At 49.0% G+C, this 15,325-nt stretch overlaps 2 protein-coding genes across 2 annotated transcripts in view; one reads left to right on the top strand and one right to left on the bottom strand.

Moving 5' to 3' along the window:
• uvssa (UV-stimulated scaffold protein A) overlaps nucleotides 1-6,944 on the bottom strand; it is a 14,254-nt gene extending 7,310 nt beyond the window's left edge. The window contains exons 1-7 of the mRNA XM_084456574.1: nucleotides 6,814-6,944; nucleotides 6,442-6,653; nucleotides 5,542-5,660; nucleotides 5,126-5,246; nucleotides 3,857-4,300; nucleotides 3,584-3,693; nucleotides 2,734-2,873 (exon numbers count right to left, since the gene is read on the bottom strand). Coding sequence (XP_084312700.1) covers nucleotides 2,734-2,873; nucleotides 3,584-3,693; nucleotides 3,857-4,300; nucleotides 5,126-5,246; nucleotides 5,542-5,660; nucleotides 6,442-6,653; nucleotides 6,814-6,923 — 1,256 coding nt within the window. The 5' untranslated portion in view covers nucleotides 6,924-6,944. The remainder of the gene's footprint in view (nucleotides 1-2,733; nucleotides 2,874-3,583; nucleotides 3,694-3,856; nucleotides 4,301-5,125; nucleotides 5,247-5,541; nucleotides 5,661-6,441; nucleotides 6,654-6,813) is intronic.
• A 1,128-nt stretch (nucleotides 6,945-8,072) lies between these two features.
• spdl1 (spindle apparatus coiled-coil protein 1) overlaps nucleotides 8,073-15,325 on the top strand; it is a gene marked incomplete at both ends in the record, with an annotated part of 14,160 nt that continues 6,907 nt past the window's right edge. Inside the window, 10 exons of the mRNA XM_084456573.1 lie at nucleotides 8,073-8,240; nucleotides 8,433-8,609; nucleotides 9,109-9,303; nucleotides 10,684-10,833; nucleotides 11,017-11,115; nucleotides 11,631-11,741; nucleotides 12,309-12,449; nucleotides 12,603-12,706; nucleotides 12,887-13,074; nucleotides 13,284-13,554. Coding sequence (XP_084312699.1) covers nucleotides 8,073-8,240; nucleotides 8,433-8,609; nucleotides 9,109-9,303; nucleotides 10,684-10,833; nucleotides 11,017-11,115; nucleotides 11,631-11,741; nucleotides 12,309-12,449; nucleotides 12,603-12,706; nucleotides 12,887-13,074; nucleotides 13,284-13,554 — 1,604 coding nt within the window. The remainder of the gene's footprint in view (nucleotides 8,241-8,432; nucleotides 8,610-9,108; nucleotides 9,304-10,683; nucleotides 10,834-11,016; nucleotides 11,116-11,630; nucleotides 11,742-12,308; nucleotides 12,450-12,602; nucleotides 12,707-12,886; nucleotides 13,075-13,283; nucleotides 13,555-15,325) is intronic.

The following is a 15,325-nucleotide window of genomic DNA, read 5'->3' as shown; positions in this document are numbered from 1 at the left end:
CGGCACTGATAACCCTTTAGAGAGAGACGTGGGCAGCTCTGTCACTGTCAACGCTGGCTGGCTCCCTCGCAGTCCCCAACGCTCCAGAGCCTGCCAGACACACGGCCATATCAGCTGTCAGCGTGATAGCACCACTCATAACTACAGCTGCTGTGGGGGGGGGGGCAGAGGGAAATAGATGGAAATGAAGAAAGCGAGAGGAGAGAAAGAGAGAGGGAGAGACGACGGAAGGGGGGAGAGGGAAATGTAGATGGAGAGCGGAAGGAAAGCGACACTGGATCTCAATCCTCCGTCTCCGCCTCCGTCCGTCCGTCTGTCTGTGTGTCTGTGTGTCTGTGTGTCTGTGTGTCTGTCTGTCTGTGTGTCTGTCTGTGTGTCTGTCTGTCTGTCTGTCTGTCTGTCTGTCTGTCTGTCTGTGTGGCTGTCTGTCTGTCTGTCTGTCTGTCTGTCTGTCTGTGTGTCTGTGTGTCTGTCTGTCTGTGTGTCTGTCTGTGTGTCTGTCTGTCTGTGTGTCTGTCTGTCTGTCTGTCTGTCTGTCTGTCTGTCTGTCTGTGTGTCTGTCTGTCTGTGTGTCTGTCTGTGTGTCTGTCTGTGTGTCTGTCTGTCTGTCTGTCTGTCTGTGTCTGTGTGTCTGTGTGTCTGTGTGTCTGTCTGTCTGTCTGTGTGTCTGTCTGTCTGTCTGTGTCTGTGTGTCTGTCTGTCTGTCTGTGTGTCTGTCTGTGTCTGTGTGTGTGTCTGTCTGTCTGTGTGTCTGTGTGTCTCATCACTCCTCCTGCTGCTAATGTCCCAACTCTTCATCTCTCTGTTCCTGCTGCTGTATCTGTCTGCCTGGGGTTCGTCTGCTCCTCCTCCTGCTCTCTCTCCTCCTCCTCTCCTGCTCTCTCTCCTCCTCCTCCACTCTCTCCTCCTGCTATCTCTCTCCTCCTCCTGCTCTCTCTCCTCCTCCGGTTCTCTCTCTTCCTCCTCCTGCTCTCTCTCCTCCTCCTGCTCTCTCTCCTCCTCCTGCTCTCTCTCCTCCTCCTCCTCCTGCTCTCTCTCCTCCTCCTGCTCTCTCTCCTCCTCCTCCTCCTGCTCTCTCTCCTCCTCCTGCTCTCTCTCCTCCTCCTCCTCCTGCTCTCTCCTCCTCCTGCTCTCTCTCCTCCTCCTCTCCTGCTCTCTCTCCTCCTCCTGCTGCTCTCTCCTCCTCCTCCACTCTCTCCTCCTGCTATCTCTCTCCTCCTCCTGCTCTCTCTCCTCCTCCTGTTCTCTCTCTTCCTCCTCCTGCTACTTTATCCTCTCCTCCCGCTACTCTCTCCCCTCCTTCTCCAATCTCTCCCTCTTCTCCTCCTCCCCCTGCTCTCTCCTCCTCCTCTCCTTCTCATGCTCTCTTCTCCTCCTGCTTTCTCTCTCTTCTTCTTCTCCTGCTGTTCTCTGCTCCTCCTCTCTGCCTGCTTTCTCTCTCCTCCTCCCCCTGCTCTCCTCCTCCTCTCCTTCTCATGCTCTCTCTTCCTCCTCTACTCCTCTCCTTCTCATGCTCTCTCTTCCTCCTCTACTCCTCTCCTTCTCATGCTCTCTTCTCCTCCTGCTTTCTCTCTCTTCTCCTTCTCCTGCTGTTCTCTGCTCCTCCTCTCCGCCTGCTTTCTCTCTTCTCCTCCTTCTGCTCTCTCTCCTCCTCTATCTCACTCCTCCTCCTCTCCGCCTGCTTTCTCTCTCTTCTCCTCCTCCTGCTCTCTCTCCTCCTGCTCTCTCTCCACTCCTCCTGCTCTCTCTTTCTCTCTCTTCTCCTCCTCCTGCTCTCTCTCCACTCCTCCTGCTCTCTCTTTCTCTCTCTCCTCCTCCTCTCCTCCCCCTCCGGACACCAGTCAGAGTAGCAGTCAGTGAGGTCAGAGGGGCTGAGGAGTGAACTACAGTGGAGAGGTTTCACTTCACATGAACTCTCCCTCCCTCTCCCTCCCTCCCTCCCTCCCTCCCTCCCCCTCCCTCCCTCCCTCCCTCCCTCCCTCCCTCCCTCCCCCTCCCTCCCTCCCTCCCTCCCTCCCCCTCCCTCCCTCCCTCCCTCCCTCCCTCCCACTGAGTCAACCAGACACGCCCTGAGAGAATCCACACATCCAAAATGGGAAATAAACACCTCACTCTCCCTAAATGTTTCAAGCGAAAGCTATTCGTCAGGCAAATTCGTCCACACTCATACATCACCTGAACTTGGGATTTCAGCCATTTTACTTGGGATAAAAAACTTTATCCCAACTTCATCAACGTCAGCTGCTGACGTCGATCAAGATGGATTCTCCGTGCATCAACAATAAGTGAAAGCTGTAATAAGTCTGTTTATTAGTGCTTCTGTATTATTTGTGTCTCATTAAATCAGTCGTACACACAGTACTGACCAACGTCTATCAGTGGACAATGTTGCTACGAAGTTCGTATGCGCAAAATAGCTTGAATCATCAACAAAATAGTTTATCATCATCAACTGGTACTGCTAACAGTGGCTTACTTGGCTAGAACTACAAAGACGGGGCGAAAGTGTTGTTGCTGGAACACATTCAACTGGGATATTACATTGCAGGCGCCAAGTCAAGAGCTCCGATACAAAATGAATGCAGCATTACCAGAGAACACACCAGTCTGTATTATTATACTGTACAATGCTGCTCTCTTCTGGAGAATCTCTGTACATGCATAGAGATCATCATCATCAGTGTCCAGCACCATGAATCGTGTGTGTGTGTGTGTGTGTGTGTGTGTGTGTGCCGTGTACCCACCACTCTGCGATGCCTGGTGCGGTAGTCTATGTGCAGGTCCTGGTGTCTCCTCATGGCTGTCTCCAGAGCTCTCTTCAGGTCCAGCGCTCGTCTCAACAGCTGCTCCTGTCCACCTGCTCTGGTGAACAACTAGGACACACACAGACACACGCAAACACACGCGCGCACAGACACCTTAATGCGCTACACACATTATGATCAAATATTCTAGTTTATTTGTTTCAGATTCAAGGATCACCTGTACACACTCACGCACGCACGCACACACACGCACGCACATGCACGCACACACAAACACACACGCACGCACGCACGCACACCAGGGTTATAATAGTTTTGCTTTTTTCATTAGTTTTTATTTTTATATCGTTTTAACTTTTTGTGTTCAATTTCAGTTTAGTTTTAATTAGTTTTTAAAGCAGATTTGCTAGTTTAGTTTATTTATTATTTTTTGATAATGCTTAGTTTTACTTTAGTTTTTATTAGTTTCAGTATTAGTTTTAGTTTTTTTCTTCTGCGCTAGCCTCGTGACACTATCCTGATCTCGTGAGCTCATGTTGATTCACATTCATATCCACCCAAAATACTAGGCTTATGTATGAAATGAAAAAGACTAAAACTAAGGACATTTTCTCTACAATTTTAGTTTATTTTAGTTAGTTTTGTTAACACACAATACAGTTTTAGTTAGTTATCGTTTTTTTTTGTAAAGCTTAGTTTTTATTTTTATTTCAGTTAACTAAAATGTTTTTTCACACCTAGTTTTCGTTTTTTAGTTAGTTTTCGTTAACTATAATAACCTTGACGCACACACACACACACACGCTCACGCCCCTCACCTGGACCCAGGACTGGACGGCTGGCAGGTGTCTGGAGCTGATGAGCCTGTGCAGATCTCTCACCGTGGCAACCACTGCCTCATTCTCCTCAGTCTCCTTCACCTGCAGGTCTGAGACTCACAGGGATGAGAACCTGTGTGTGTGTGTGTGTGTGTGTGTGTGTGTGTGTGTGTGTGTGTGTGTGTGTGTGTGTGTGTGTGTGTGTGTGTGTGTGTGTGTGTGTGTTTGTGTGTGTGTGTGTGTGCGTGTGTGTGTGTGTGTGTGAGTGTTCACCTGTGGAGAGGTTGAGGTCCAGACTGTACTTGTGAGAGATCAGGCCTGTGTTGCGTATGAAGGAATCTTCATCAAGAACCTCCTCCATATCACTCTCTTCCTCACTAGACTCCTCCTTTTCCACCTCCTTCTTCTTCTCTTTCTCCTCCTCCTCCTCTTTCACTTCCTGAAGGTCTTTGCTGCAGCAGGGTTGCTCATCCAGGCCATTGGAGCTCCCTGCTGTCCCATCATGCACCACTGGGACAGAGGGAGCCCTCTCATTAGTAGGTCCGGTTGTCTGACTGGCTGATACTGCCATCTCATTGGCTGGTGTTGAGGTCGGGGTGGTTGGTTCTGTAGTCTGGTTGGCTGGTGTCAGGTCGGACAGGTCAAACTCAGTGGGTAGCAGAAGCTTCATGCAGGCGTCCATCTCAGTCAGACACTCCTCAATCTCCTCGCAGGACTCTGAGAACACACTCAGGGGTCAGGGGTCAGGGGTGTGTAAGGAACACGTACATTACTTTGTGCACTCAAGGGTTTTTCCCGGCTCAAAATGAGGTGGTACCTTAAGTGGGGGGTCTGGGGGTCTGCCTAACTATATTAGTCTAAATTATCCGGTTTCATTGTTTATTTATTTTTAAATAACAAACAGCCTAGAACATTTGTAAGGGCACATCAAGGCACTGTGACTATAATGTAGGTTGTCAGGCCAAACATGTAGACTACTGTAAACAAGTGGTTTTATGTCAATGAGTGGAGAAGAGGCTCCACACTCCCATAGAGAAAGCATTGTCTGTTCAATAACCTGAGCTTGAGAACTTGAGGTCAAGGGAATAGATGAAGATGAGGTTCGTGAAGTTAAGAGCTTTGTCCCAGTCTAAGCCAGAGTTTCTGCGACCCTCCTAAGTTTAGGCGTTAAGTCATGGGAAGAAAACGTTCGTTTTCACCGCTTCCGTGAACAACACCGCATGTGAGTGTGTAACCAGCGAATTGTCTGAATGGAAAAAAGGTCACACCAGAACAATGATGCAATGACCACTCGCAAATGCTCCCAATTATATTTCGAGGTCGCACAGATAAACATTTTAGAACATAAATCACTGGAAAACAAATAAAATAGTACCTACTACGCAAAATGCGTAGAGGTTGGCAGGTCTTAGTGGGTTTTTTTGGCAAGAGCTGGAGGCGGCACACAATTTGACGGAGGCGGACGCCTCGTAATTCTCTATACAGGAAAAACGCTGCCCCCCTTGGCTGAGAGCAGGTTGTGATGTAGGATGAGGTGAGCACCTTCCATCTCCTTGGTGGCCTTCTCTACTTTCTCTTTGTAGATCCTGTCCATCCTCTTTTGCCTCTCCTCTTGTCTCTTCCTCTCTGCCAATGTCCTGGCCTGGATGTCATGGAAGTCCACCTGTGGAGGGAGACAGAGAGGGAAAGAGAGAAAGAGAGAGACAGAAAATGAGGGAAAGAGGCAGAGAAAGAGAGGGGGTGAGAGACAGGGAGAGAGACAGAGAGGCAGAGAAAGACAGAGGGAGGCACAGAAAAACAGAAGGAGAGAGAGACAAGGAGAGAGAGAGAGAGAGAGAGAGAAAGAGAGGGGGGAGAGAGAGAGAGAGAGAGAGAGAGAGAGAGAAAGATAGGTTTGTCAGGTTTATGATGATCTCTCTAAACATGACAGAGACCTGACCTGAGACATGACCTCTCACCTTCTTCACTTGTTTCAGGAAATGGTACCCCAAGGCCAGCTTCTTATAGGCCTGTCCATATGCTGCCTGCCAGGCCTGCACTGTCTGGATGGCCGTGGTCTTCAGCTTCCTCGCAACCTCTACCATAAAAATCACATCAACCTTTCATTGCACTTTTCTAAAGCAACGTTTCACAAAAATCACAAAGGGAGAGCATTGAGAATCAATGACTGAGAAGCTACGGTAACGCTATAAATTTGGCAAGCTATCGTGTTTAAAATGTGAAATAGTGGATGGGGTGTGGGAGGTCTGACATCTCTGTGTTGCTTTTATGGCTCTGTGTGCTACTAACCCTTTTCTGCCTTCCCTCTCCCTAGTGCCTCTCTCTCTCCCTCCTATCCTCTAACCAGGTCCAGTGGATGCCCCACTGTCACCAGCAGACCTCCCTGAGTCTGATAGATACCCCCGTGTCTGCTGTGGATGTCCAGTATAGCCACTAACCATGTCCTCCTCCCTCCTTCCTAGTGTCTCTCCCTCTTCTACTCTAAACAGGTCCTGTGGACACCCCGTGTCTCCTGCAGGCCACCCTGCATCCCAGAGAACCCCCTCCCTTACTGTTAGTCATGTCTCTCTTATGAAGTATTTAGCCCATGTTTACAGCTCTGTATATGTTCTTAGCAAATAGACAAACATTTTACAAGAGCTTGCTCGATCGGGTTAGTCGTCCGATGAGAGTCGTCAGGGAAGACTTTTTATAGCTCACTTTTCTGTCCCCCGGGTGAAACTGTTTTTTTGCTTCCCTCTGGAATAGAGGGACCTATGCCCACCCCCCCCCCCCCCATTGCTCTGTGTAAAGCGCGTTGTGTTGCTTCTGTGTATGAAATGTGCTATTTGATCTCAGTAATGACAGAGAGCGTTCACCTTTAGGCGGGGGCAGCGGCTGGTCGGAGTCCGTCTCCACGGTGAGGTCCAGGAAGTCCTGGAAGTTCGAAACGAGGAGGACGCGGAAGTGATGCGAGCGCGTGAAGAGCTCGGCGGTCAGCTGGAAGGCGGACAGGCGGATCTCGGCATGCTCCTGGGCAAGCTGGGACATCAGCAGGTTGTAGACATGCTCAATGTAGTCATTCGAGACCCTGCAGAGAAGTGTAAGGACCAGAAACAAACGCAGTGCCACATCACAATTTAGGTAGTTCCAGATAAATACGAGTATGGTTGTGCTCAAGTTTTAGGAGCCAGGTAGAGTTGATGGTTCATCACGTGATCCAATCTGGAACAGAGATGATGGCTTCCTACTTGCAAATCTTCTTGAGTTCCTTTATCTTGTCCTGGTTGAGTTGTGGTTCTCCGGAGGTGGTCAGCTCCTCCACCAGCTCGGACAGCTTGTCCCTCAGGGCATGGTCCATCCTTCAACAGCCCGGCTGGACAGGCGGCAGGGCTTTAGGGTTGCAGGAAGAGGGGCAGAAAGGAAGGCAGTCAGTGAGGAATGGGTATGATATGAGACACCGGTTTAGGTAGGCAGGTAGGTAATACTTTATTGATTGCCGGGCAGGGGGGTGTTACAGCAGCCGTACACAAGAAGCACAATGATAGGTACAAATGTACATACAAATGTACAGTATATATACAATAATCCAAATGTACAAGAGTGTGACGAAAAATAAACAAGCATTAAGAGAGCACATTGCCTAGACTGTGCAAAACATACATGTCAGAAGAAGATGTTAGCTAGGTTTGCTGGCTTAGAAAATATCGTTCTTCTTTTCTCTGTGGTTTCAAGAACACATCACATTCAGATGATGTAAACAAAGAGAGACTCAGTCCACGAGCAAGTTACACACCACATCCAGGACGGTACGCTTCGATGACAAGTTTATGACTGAGGAATGCCCTAGAATAGACAAAATCCAAAACTAATTCATAAACCGGGATAGGACCTTTCGTGTTTATGTCCAGAGTCCAGCCATTGAGCTGTTATATGTCCAGTACCATGGTCCAGTAGCAAGTAGGAAATATTTTGAGATGCGCATGCGTGGTGCGCGAGACAGCCGTATAAACTCTCGCGATAGCTTCTCACTGGAGCGGATTTCAAATCTTCGGACAGAGTTCTGAAACGGTTTTGTTGAGCTACTGAAGGTACATTAAACTGTTAAAATATATTGCTGTATGTCACTACATCTATTTTCCTTGCCACTTCTGCCTTCGTTACTTCGGTGTGCAAGTTTATAGTGAGTTCTGTCTTGCTAACAGTTATTTAGCGAGTGTAATGTTAGCTAGCTCACGTTAGCTAGTCCGACAATCTCTCGAGATTCTGTGTAACCACGTCTAGCTTGATAACTTCACACATTTAGCTCACTTTAGCTACGAAGATGGGTGTCTGTCAAGACAGACAGTTGATATGATAACACAGACTAGTTGTAGTTGCTGATATGATAACACACTAGTTGTTGCTGATATGATAGTGTTGATATCGTTTATGTCTTGGGGGACCATATACAACACAATCAGCTGTCAGCTCCACTTGATAGACAGTTTTCCTCGACCATCTCTCCCAGATGTCTGCAGCGGGAGACCCAGAGAGCCAGCGTTTACAATGCAAGCTGAAGGAGGCGGAGGAGCAGCTTCGCAAGGCGGCGCAGTACGGGCTGCAGCTGCTGGACGGCCAGGTGGACCTGACCAACCGCCTGGAGGAGCAGCGGAAAGAGATGACCAACGCCATGGAGGTGAGATGGGTCCCCCGGTAGTTGGGACGTCGCTGACCGGTCCTGAAGGTTGTCCTGATGTAAAGTGCAAGCTAGTTGGAAGAGAAGACCGATGTTTGTTGACTCCTGCATCGGTCAGATAGGCTTGTAACGTTAGTAAAGTCCTGTTCTGTTCGATTCACTAATAAAGCTGTGTTGTGTTCCCTTTCCCAGGCTCTGGAGCAGGAGAAGTTCTCCCTGCGGAGGGATGTGGAGCTGAAGGGCCGGGTGCTGGAGAGCTTGCGCTCTGACCACGACGCGCTGAAGAGCCAGCAGAGACAGCAGCTGGAGCAGCAGGAGACCCAGCTGGAGAGGAGCCACGCCGCGGAGATCAGCGACACCAGGGACAAGGTGACTGGGCTGGTGGCCTGACTGTCTGCCTGCCTGGGGTACAAGTTGGGAGGTGCTGGGTGGGGGCTTAGGGGATGGATATAAGGGGGGTGCTGTCTTGGGCAATAAAGTTTTTCTAGTGTGTTGTAGTCTCGCACTCGCATAGCCAGACCTATCTCCACACTTCGTTTACGCTGTGCCAGCGCCGGAGACAGGTCTGGCTGGACATATTACCATTCAGCAATAGGGGGGGGGAAACGCAGTATTTCTTTAAACCAATCACAGTCGTCTTGGGCGGAGCCAGCCCCGGAAGCATAGACGGTGCTCTTGCAAAATAGTCTGGATCGAATCTGATTGGTGCCGAGAGAATCTCTCGGCCCGAATCAGATTAATTTGCGTCGCCAGTCTCGCCACTGATTGGGCAGTGTGACAACGATTGACGAGGTTTATTGCCAAAACCTACATCCGTTGAGTCAGACTAAGTGTGTTATAACCGGTGATGCGTGTGTGTGTTCCTCAGATGGAGCGTCTGCGAGCAGAGCTGGAGGAGAGCCGGCTGAGCGAGCAGCAGCTGGGACACAAGCTCCAGCTGCAGACCGGGACTCTGAGAGACAAGATGGAGGAGTTGCGCGCGATGACGGAGCGAGCTCAGGACACCATGTCCTCTGAGATGATGGAGCTACAGGTGGAGAGGATGGAGCTGGAGGCTGCCAAGGTAACACCTAGAAACCACACTCCGTATCATATTGGGCTGTGCAATAAAATCAATACATTGCGGATACAAGCGGCCGAAATGAGTTTTCTCCGGAGGGTGGCTGGGGTCTCCCTGAGAGATCGGGTGAGAAGTTCAGTCATCTGGGAGAGACTCGGAGTAGAGCCGCTGCTCCTTTGCGTCGAAAGGAGCCAGTTGAGGTGGTTCAGGCATCTAGTGATGATGCCTCCTGGGCGCCTCCCTAGGGAGGGTTCCAGGCGTGTCCGGCTGGGAGGAGGCCGCGGGGTAGACCCAGGACTAGGTGGCGGGACTACATCTCCGCACTGGCCTGTGAGCGGCTAAAGATTCCCCAGGCAGAGCTGGTTGATGCTGCTAGGGAAAGGGATGTCTGGGGCCCCCTTGTAGGAACTGCTGCCTCCGCGACCCGACCCTGGATAAGCGGATGAAGATGGATGGATGGATGGATTGCGCAATTTTTTTCTGCAATATTTTAGCAATGTTCCGCGGTACAGTATTGATGAATCATACTTTTTTGTGCAAGGAAAATACCAGTATACAGAACAAGACAGGGAATAGATCTAGATTCATGTTTTACATCCCCTCAGGATCGCCACCAGGGCGTGGGGGATAGTTGTATTTTCAGCTGTATTTTAAAATTCAATAAATTATGTAGAGTATCGCAATGTATCGTGATACAATCGTATTTAGGGCTGTAGGATTGTATCGATACAACGGAGCATCGCGGTACGTAGTCTCGCGATACTGTATCGATCTTTCAGCCTTTTTTTTTATTTTTTTTATTTAAATTTTTAAATCCAGTTTAAAAAGCATATTCTACAATATTAAGTTAAAAAAGCATACATATAAATAATTTTGAAAAACCATAAATACTACAATGTTGACAGTTTAAAAAGCATGGATATCAAATGTAAAATATTTATTAGCTAGCTCTCTGTCCAGTCATTGAGTTTGAGTTATCTATATAGTGCATTTGAGCCATTCAGTTTTCAGTCTTGAACACTTAAAATCTTTCAGTAAATGATGTGTGTATCGCAATACGTATCGTATTGTATCGTGACCTCTGTATCGTGATGCGTATCGTATCGCGAAATCCAAGATGATATACAGCCCTAATCGTATTGTGACCTGTATCATGAGGTCCGTGCCCATACCCAGCCCTAGCGTACCCCTAGAATATACCTCGAGAATATACCTAGAGAAGACACTACTGTAGGTATCATTCCAGTAGAATACACTTTGTACCAATGTGGGGGCAGGAGCGACATCTGTAGAATGTATAAATGCTTTACTTGTGTTTGGGCAACCAACATTATGAGAAATGTCCTCTCCTCTTTTCTCTTCCCTTTCTCCTCTTCTCCTCAGGTTGAGCTGGAGCATTCTCTCCAGGAGGCCCAGTACAGACAGCAGCAGCTGGAGCTGACCAATAGCAACCTGCAGCGCCAGCTGGAGCGAATCACAGAGGAGAAGGAGGAGCGGGAGAGGGAAGCCGTTTCCTGCTTCAACGCTCTGGAGGTAGAGGCGACACCCACAGGAACTGATGTCATTAACACCAGGAACTGACATCAGCAGACACGTCACATTCAAACAATACACACAGATTAACAGACATGCCTGTATTATTAATTCTTAGTCACATTTCGTCCAGTTCAAATCTAAGGGGATGTTTGTCGGACATTGTCCCTGTATCTTTTGCAGAAATCCCGCGAGACCAACCAGGACCTGCAGGTCCAACTGGACCAGGTTCTGCAGCAGGCCCAGGACCCCAACAGCAAAGGCAACTCCTTGTTCGCTGAGGTAACACACACTAGTTGTAGTTGCTGATATGATAACACACACTAGTTGTAGTTGCTGATATGATAACACACACTAGTTGTAGTTGCTGATATGATAACACACACTAGTTGTAGTTGCTGATATGATAACACACACTAGTTGTAGTTGCTGATATGATAACACACACTAGTTGTTGCGGATATGATAGTGTTGATATCGTTTATGTCTTGGGGGACCATATACAACACAATCAGCTGTCAGCTCCACTTGATAGTCCTTGATGTTTGTATGTCCTACATAAGTGGTTTTGTCTTTTTCCTACATACTGTTTTATGTACTTCTCCCATACCAATAATTTCCTCTTGGGGGGCAGTGAAGCTGAAGTTAAAGTAGAGCAGTCTCAGCAGACCCAGTTGACTGCAGGAGAGAGGGATGAGATGAAAGAGAGGGATGAGATGAAAGAGAGGGATGAGATGAAAGAGAGGGATGAGATGAAAGAGAGGGATGAGATGAAAGACTGCTGTGTGTGTGTGTAGCTGGAGGACAAGCGGGCGGCGATGGAGAGACAGATGATCAGTATGAAGGTGCAACACCAGTCTCTGCAGAAGCAGCACGCCTTCTCCAAGCAACAGCTGCACCGCATGAAGGTACCACACACACACACACACACACACACACTGACCTCACACACACTCTCACCCCACACATATGGCCCAGACACACACCAAGGTTATTATAGTTAACGAAAACTAACTAAATGAACTAAAATGAACTAAAATAATTGAGAAAATGTCTTTAGTTTTAGTCTTTTTCATTTCATACATAAGCCTAGTATTTTGGGTGGATATGAAATGTATCCTCCATTTTTTTTTAAGCTGTGTCCCTGTGCAGAAGTAACCTGACGTGCCTCAGATGGTTTGTTTTGCACGTAGTGAAACAACGTGAGCTCGCAAGATCAGGATAGTCTCACGAGGCTAGCGCAGAAGAAAATGAAATAAAACTAATACCGAAACGAATAAAAACTAAACTAAAACTAAGCATTTTCAAAAAACTAAATGAAACTAGCAAACCTGCATTAAAAACGAATTAAAATTGAAAACAAAGTTAAAACGATATGAAAATAAAAACTAATGAAAAAAGCAAAACTGTTATAACCTTGACACACACACACACACACTCTCACTCCTCACTGTACTTGTGTGTGCGCTCCCCAGGTCCAGATCGCTAGCCTGATCCAGTTGCAGGGCACCCGGGCTGACCCGGCCCAGCTGGAGCGGCTCCAGTCGATGTTAGCAGAGAAGAACAGCGAGATCCAGGCCCTCATGATCAAGCTGCGACGCCTGGAGAAGGTGGAGGTGAGCTGGCACTGAGATGGCACTGATGCCACAGACAGTCATATCTGGGTACGCCACAACCAACTCATAGGCTCTGCGATCACATGTTGTTGTGTATAGTTTTAACTCTGTGTGTGTGTGTGCGTGTGTGCGTGTGTGTGTGTGTGTGTGTAGATGACATTGAAGTCACAGCCGTCATCCGCCCGAGCACCAGCGGACGCAGGGGACGACGGAACCTACTACATTGACCTGCTGAAGCTCCAACTCTCCAACTCTGTGTGAGTTCCTCCTGCCACAGGACAGATCACACACACACACACACACACACACACACACACACACAGTGCTAAGAGAGAGATCACAGACTTAGGGGTGAGAGAGAGAGAGAGAGAGAGAGAGAGCCACTCTTTATTTGTACTGTGTTTCCTCCACTCTTATTTGTACTGTGTTTCCTCCAGCAAGGATGTGGAGCGTCTGGGTGACGAGCTGTCCATGCAGAGGATGAAGAGTCTGTCTGACAGTCAGAGAGCTCTGGAGCTGGAGAGGAAGCTGTTCAGCGCTGAGAGAGGCCTCAAACAGATCCAGAGTCACAACATCCAACTGCAGATCAAACTGGAGGAGCTACGCAACAAATATGAACCTAACGGTAGCTACACCATATGAGGATGATGATGATGATGATGATGATATACCTCAACACTCACCCAACGGTAGCTACACCACCGTACAGCAGTGATTTGTGGGTTTTTTAGACTGTGGTGCAGTGAACTTTTGAAGATAAGACTTAACACATTTACTTATTTGAAGCAAGAGCTTTGAAGCATTCACTCATTCATTTCCTCCTGCTGTGTCCAGAAGCTAACAAGCTCCGCCTCCAGAAAAGGAAGCATGAGAAGTTTCCTGTTGACCCTCCCTCACTCCCGCCCCTGATGATAAAGGAGGAGGAGCCTGTGGTTCTGGAGAAGGAGCCGTCCAATCACAGGACAGAGAAGCTTGAGGGCAACCTACACCTTGTTGCCAAGGAGACGCCTACTGCTGCTGCGGCCCCTCCGCCCCCCAGTGTCCCCCGGCAACCTGCTGGCAAGACCGTCCGCATATGTGAGGAGCCCCCCACTACCATACCCAGGTACTCCCTCACACACACACACACACACTACCATACCCAGGTACTCCCTCACACACACACACACACACACACACTACCATACCCAGGTACTCCCTCACACACACACACACACACACTACCATACCCAGGTACTCCCTCACACACACACACACACACACACTACCATACCCAGGTACTCCCTCACACACACACACACACACTACCATACCCAGGTACTCCCTCACACACACACACACACACACACTACCATACCCAGGTACTCCCTCACACACACACACACACACACTACCATACCCAGGTACTCCCTCACACACACACCCACACTACCATACCCAGGTACTCCCTCACACACACACACACACACACACACGCTACCATACCCAGGTACTCCCTCACACACACACACACACACTACCATACCCAGGTACTCCCTCACACACACACACACACACACACACGCTACCATACCCAGGTACTCCCTCACACACACACACACACACACACACACTACCATACCCAGGTACTCCCTCACACACACACACACACACACACTACCATACCCAGGTACTCCCTCACACACACACACACACACACACACACACACACACACACTACCATACCCAGGTACTCCCTCACACACACACACACACACACACACACTACCATACCCAGGTACTCCCTCACACACACACACACACACACACACACACTACCATACCCAGGTACTCCCTCACACACACACACACACACACTACCATACCCAGGTACTCCCTCACACACACACACACACACACACTACCATACCCAGGTACTCCCTCACACACACACACACACACTACCATACCCAGGTACTCCCTCACACACACACACACACACACACACACTACCATACCCAGGTACTCCCTCACACACACACACACACACACTACCATACCCAGGTACTCCCTCACACACACACACACACACACACACACTACCATACCCAGGTACTCCCTCACACACACACACACACACACACACACTACCATACCCAGGTACTCCCTCACACACACACACACACACACACACTACCATACCCAGGTACTCCCTCACACACACACACACACACACACACACACTACCATACCCAGGTACTCCCTCACACACACACACACACACACACACACACTACCATACCCAGGTACTCCCTCACACACACACACACACACACACACACACACACACACACACACACACTACCATACCCAGGTACTCCCTCACACACACACACACACACACACACACACACACACACACACACACACACTACCATACCCAGGTACTCCCTCACACACACACACACACACACACACACACACACACACTACCATACCCAGGTACTCCCTCACACACACACACACACACACTACCATACCCAGGTACTCCCTCACACACACACACACACACACACACACACACACACACTACCATACCCAGGTACTCCCTCACACACACACACACACACACACACTACCATACCCAGGTACTCCCTCACACACACACACACACACACACACACTACCATACCCAGGTACTCCCTCACACACACACACACACACACACACTACCATACCCAGGTACTCCCTCACACACACACACACACACACACACACACTACCATACCCAGGTACTCCCTCACACACACACACACACACACACACACACACACACACACACTACCATACCCAGGTACTCCCTCACACACACACACACACACACTACCATACCCAGG

This window comes from Borostomias antarcticus (genome assembly GCF_949987555.1).
Source record: "Borostomias antarcticus genome assembly, chromosome: 22".
NCBI lineage: Eukaryota > Metazoa > Chordata > Actinopteri > Stomiiformes > Stomiidae > Borostomias > Borostomias antarcticus.
This window is presented reverse-complemented; position numbering and strand designations above follow the sequence as displayed.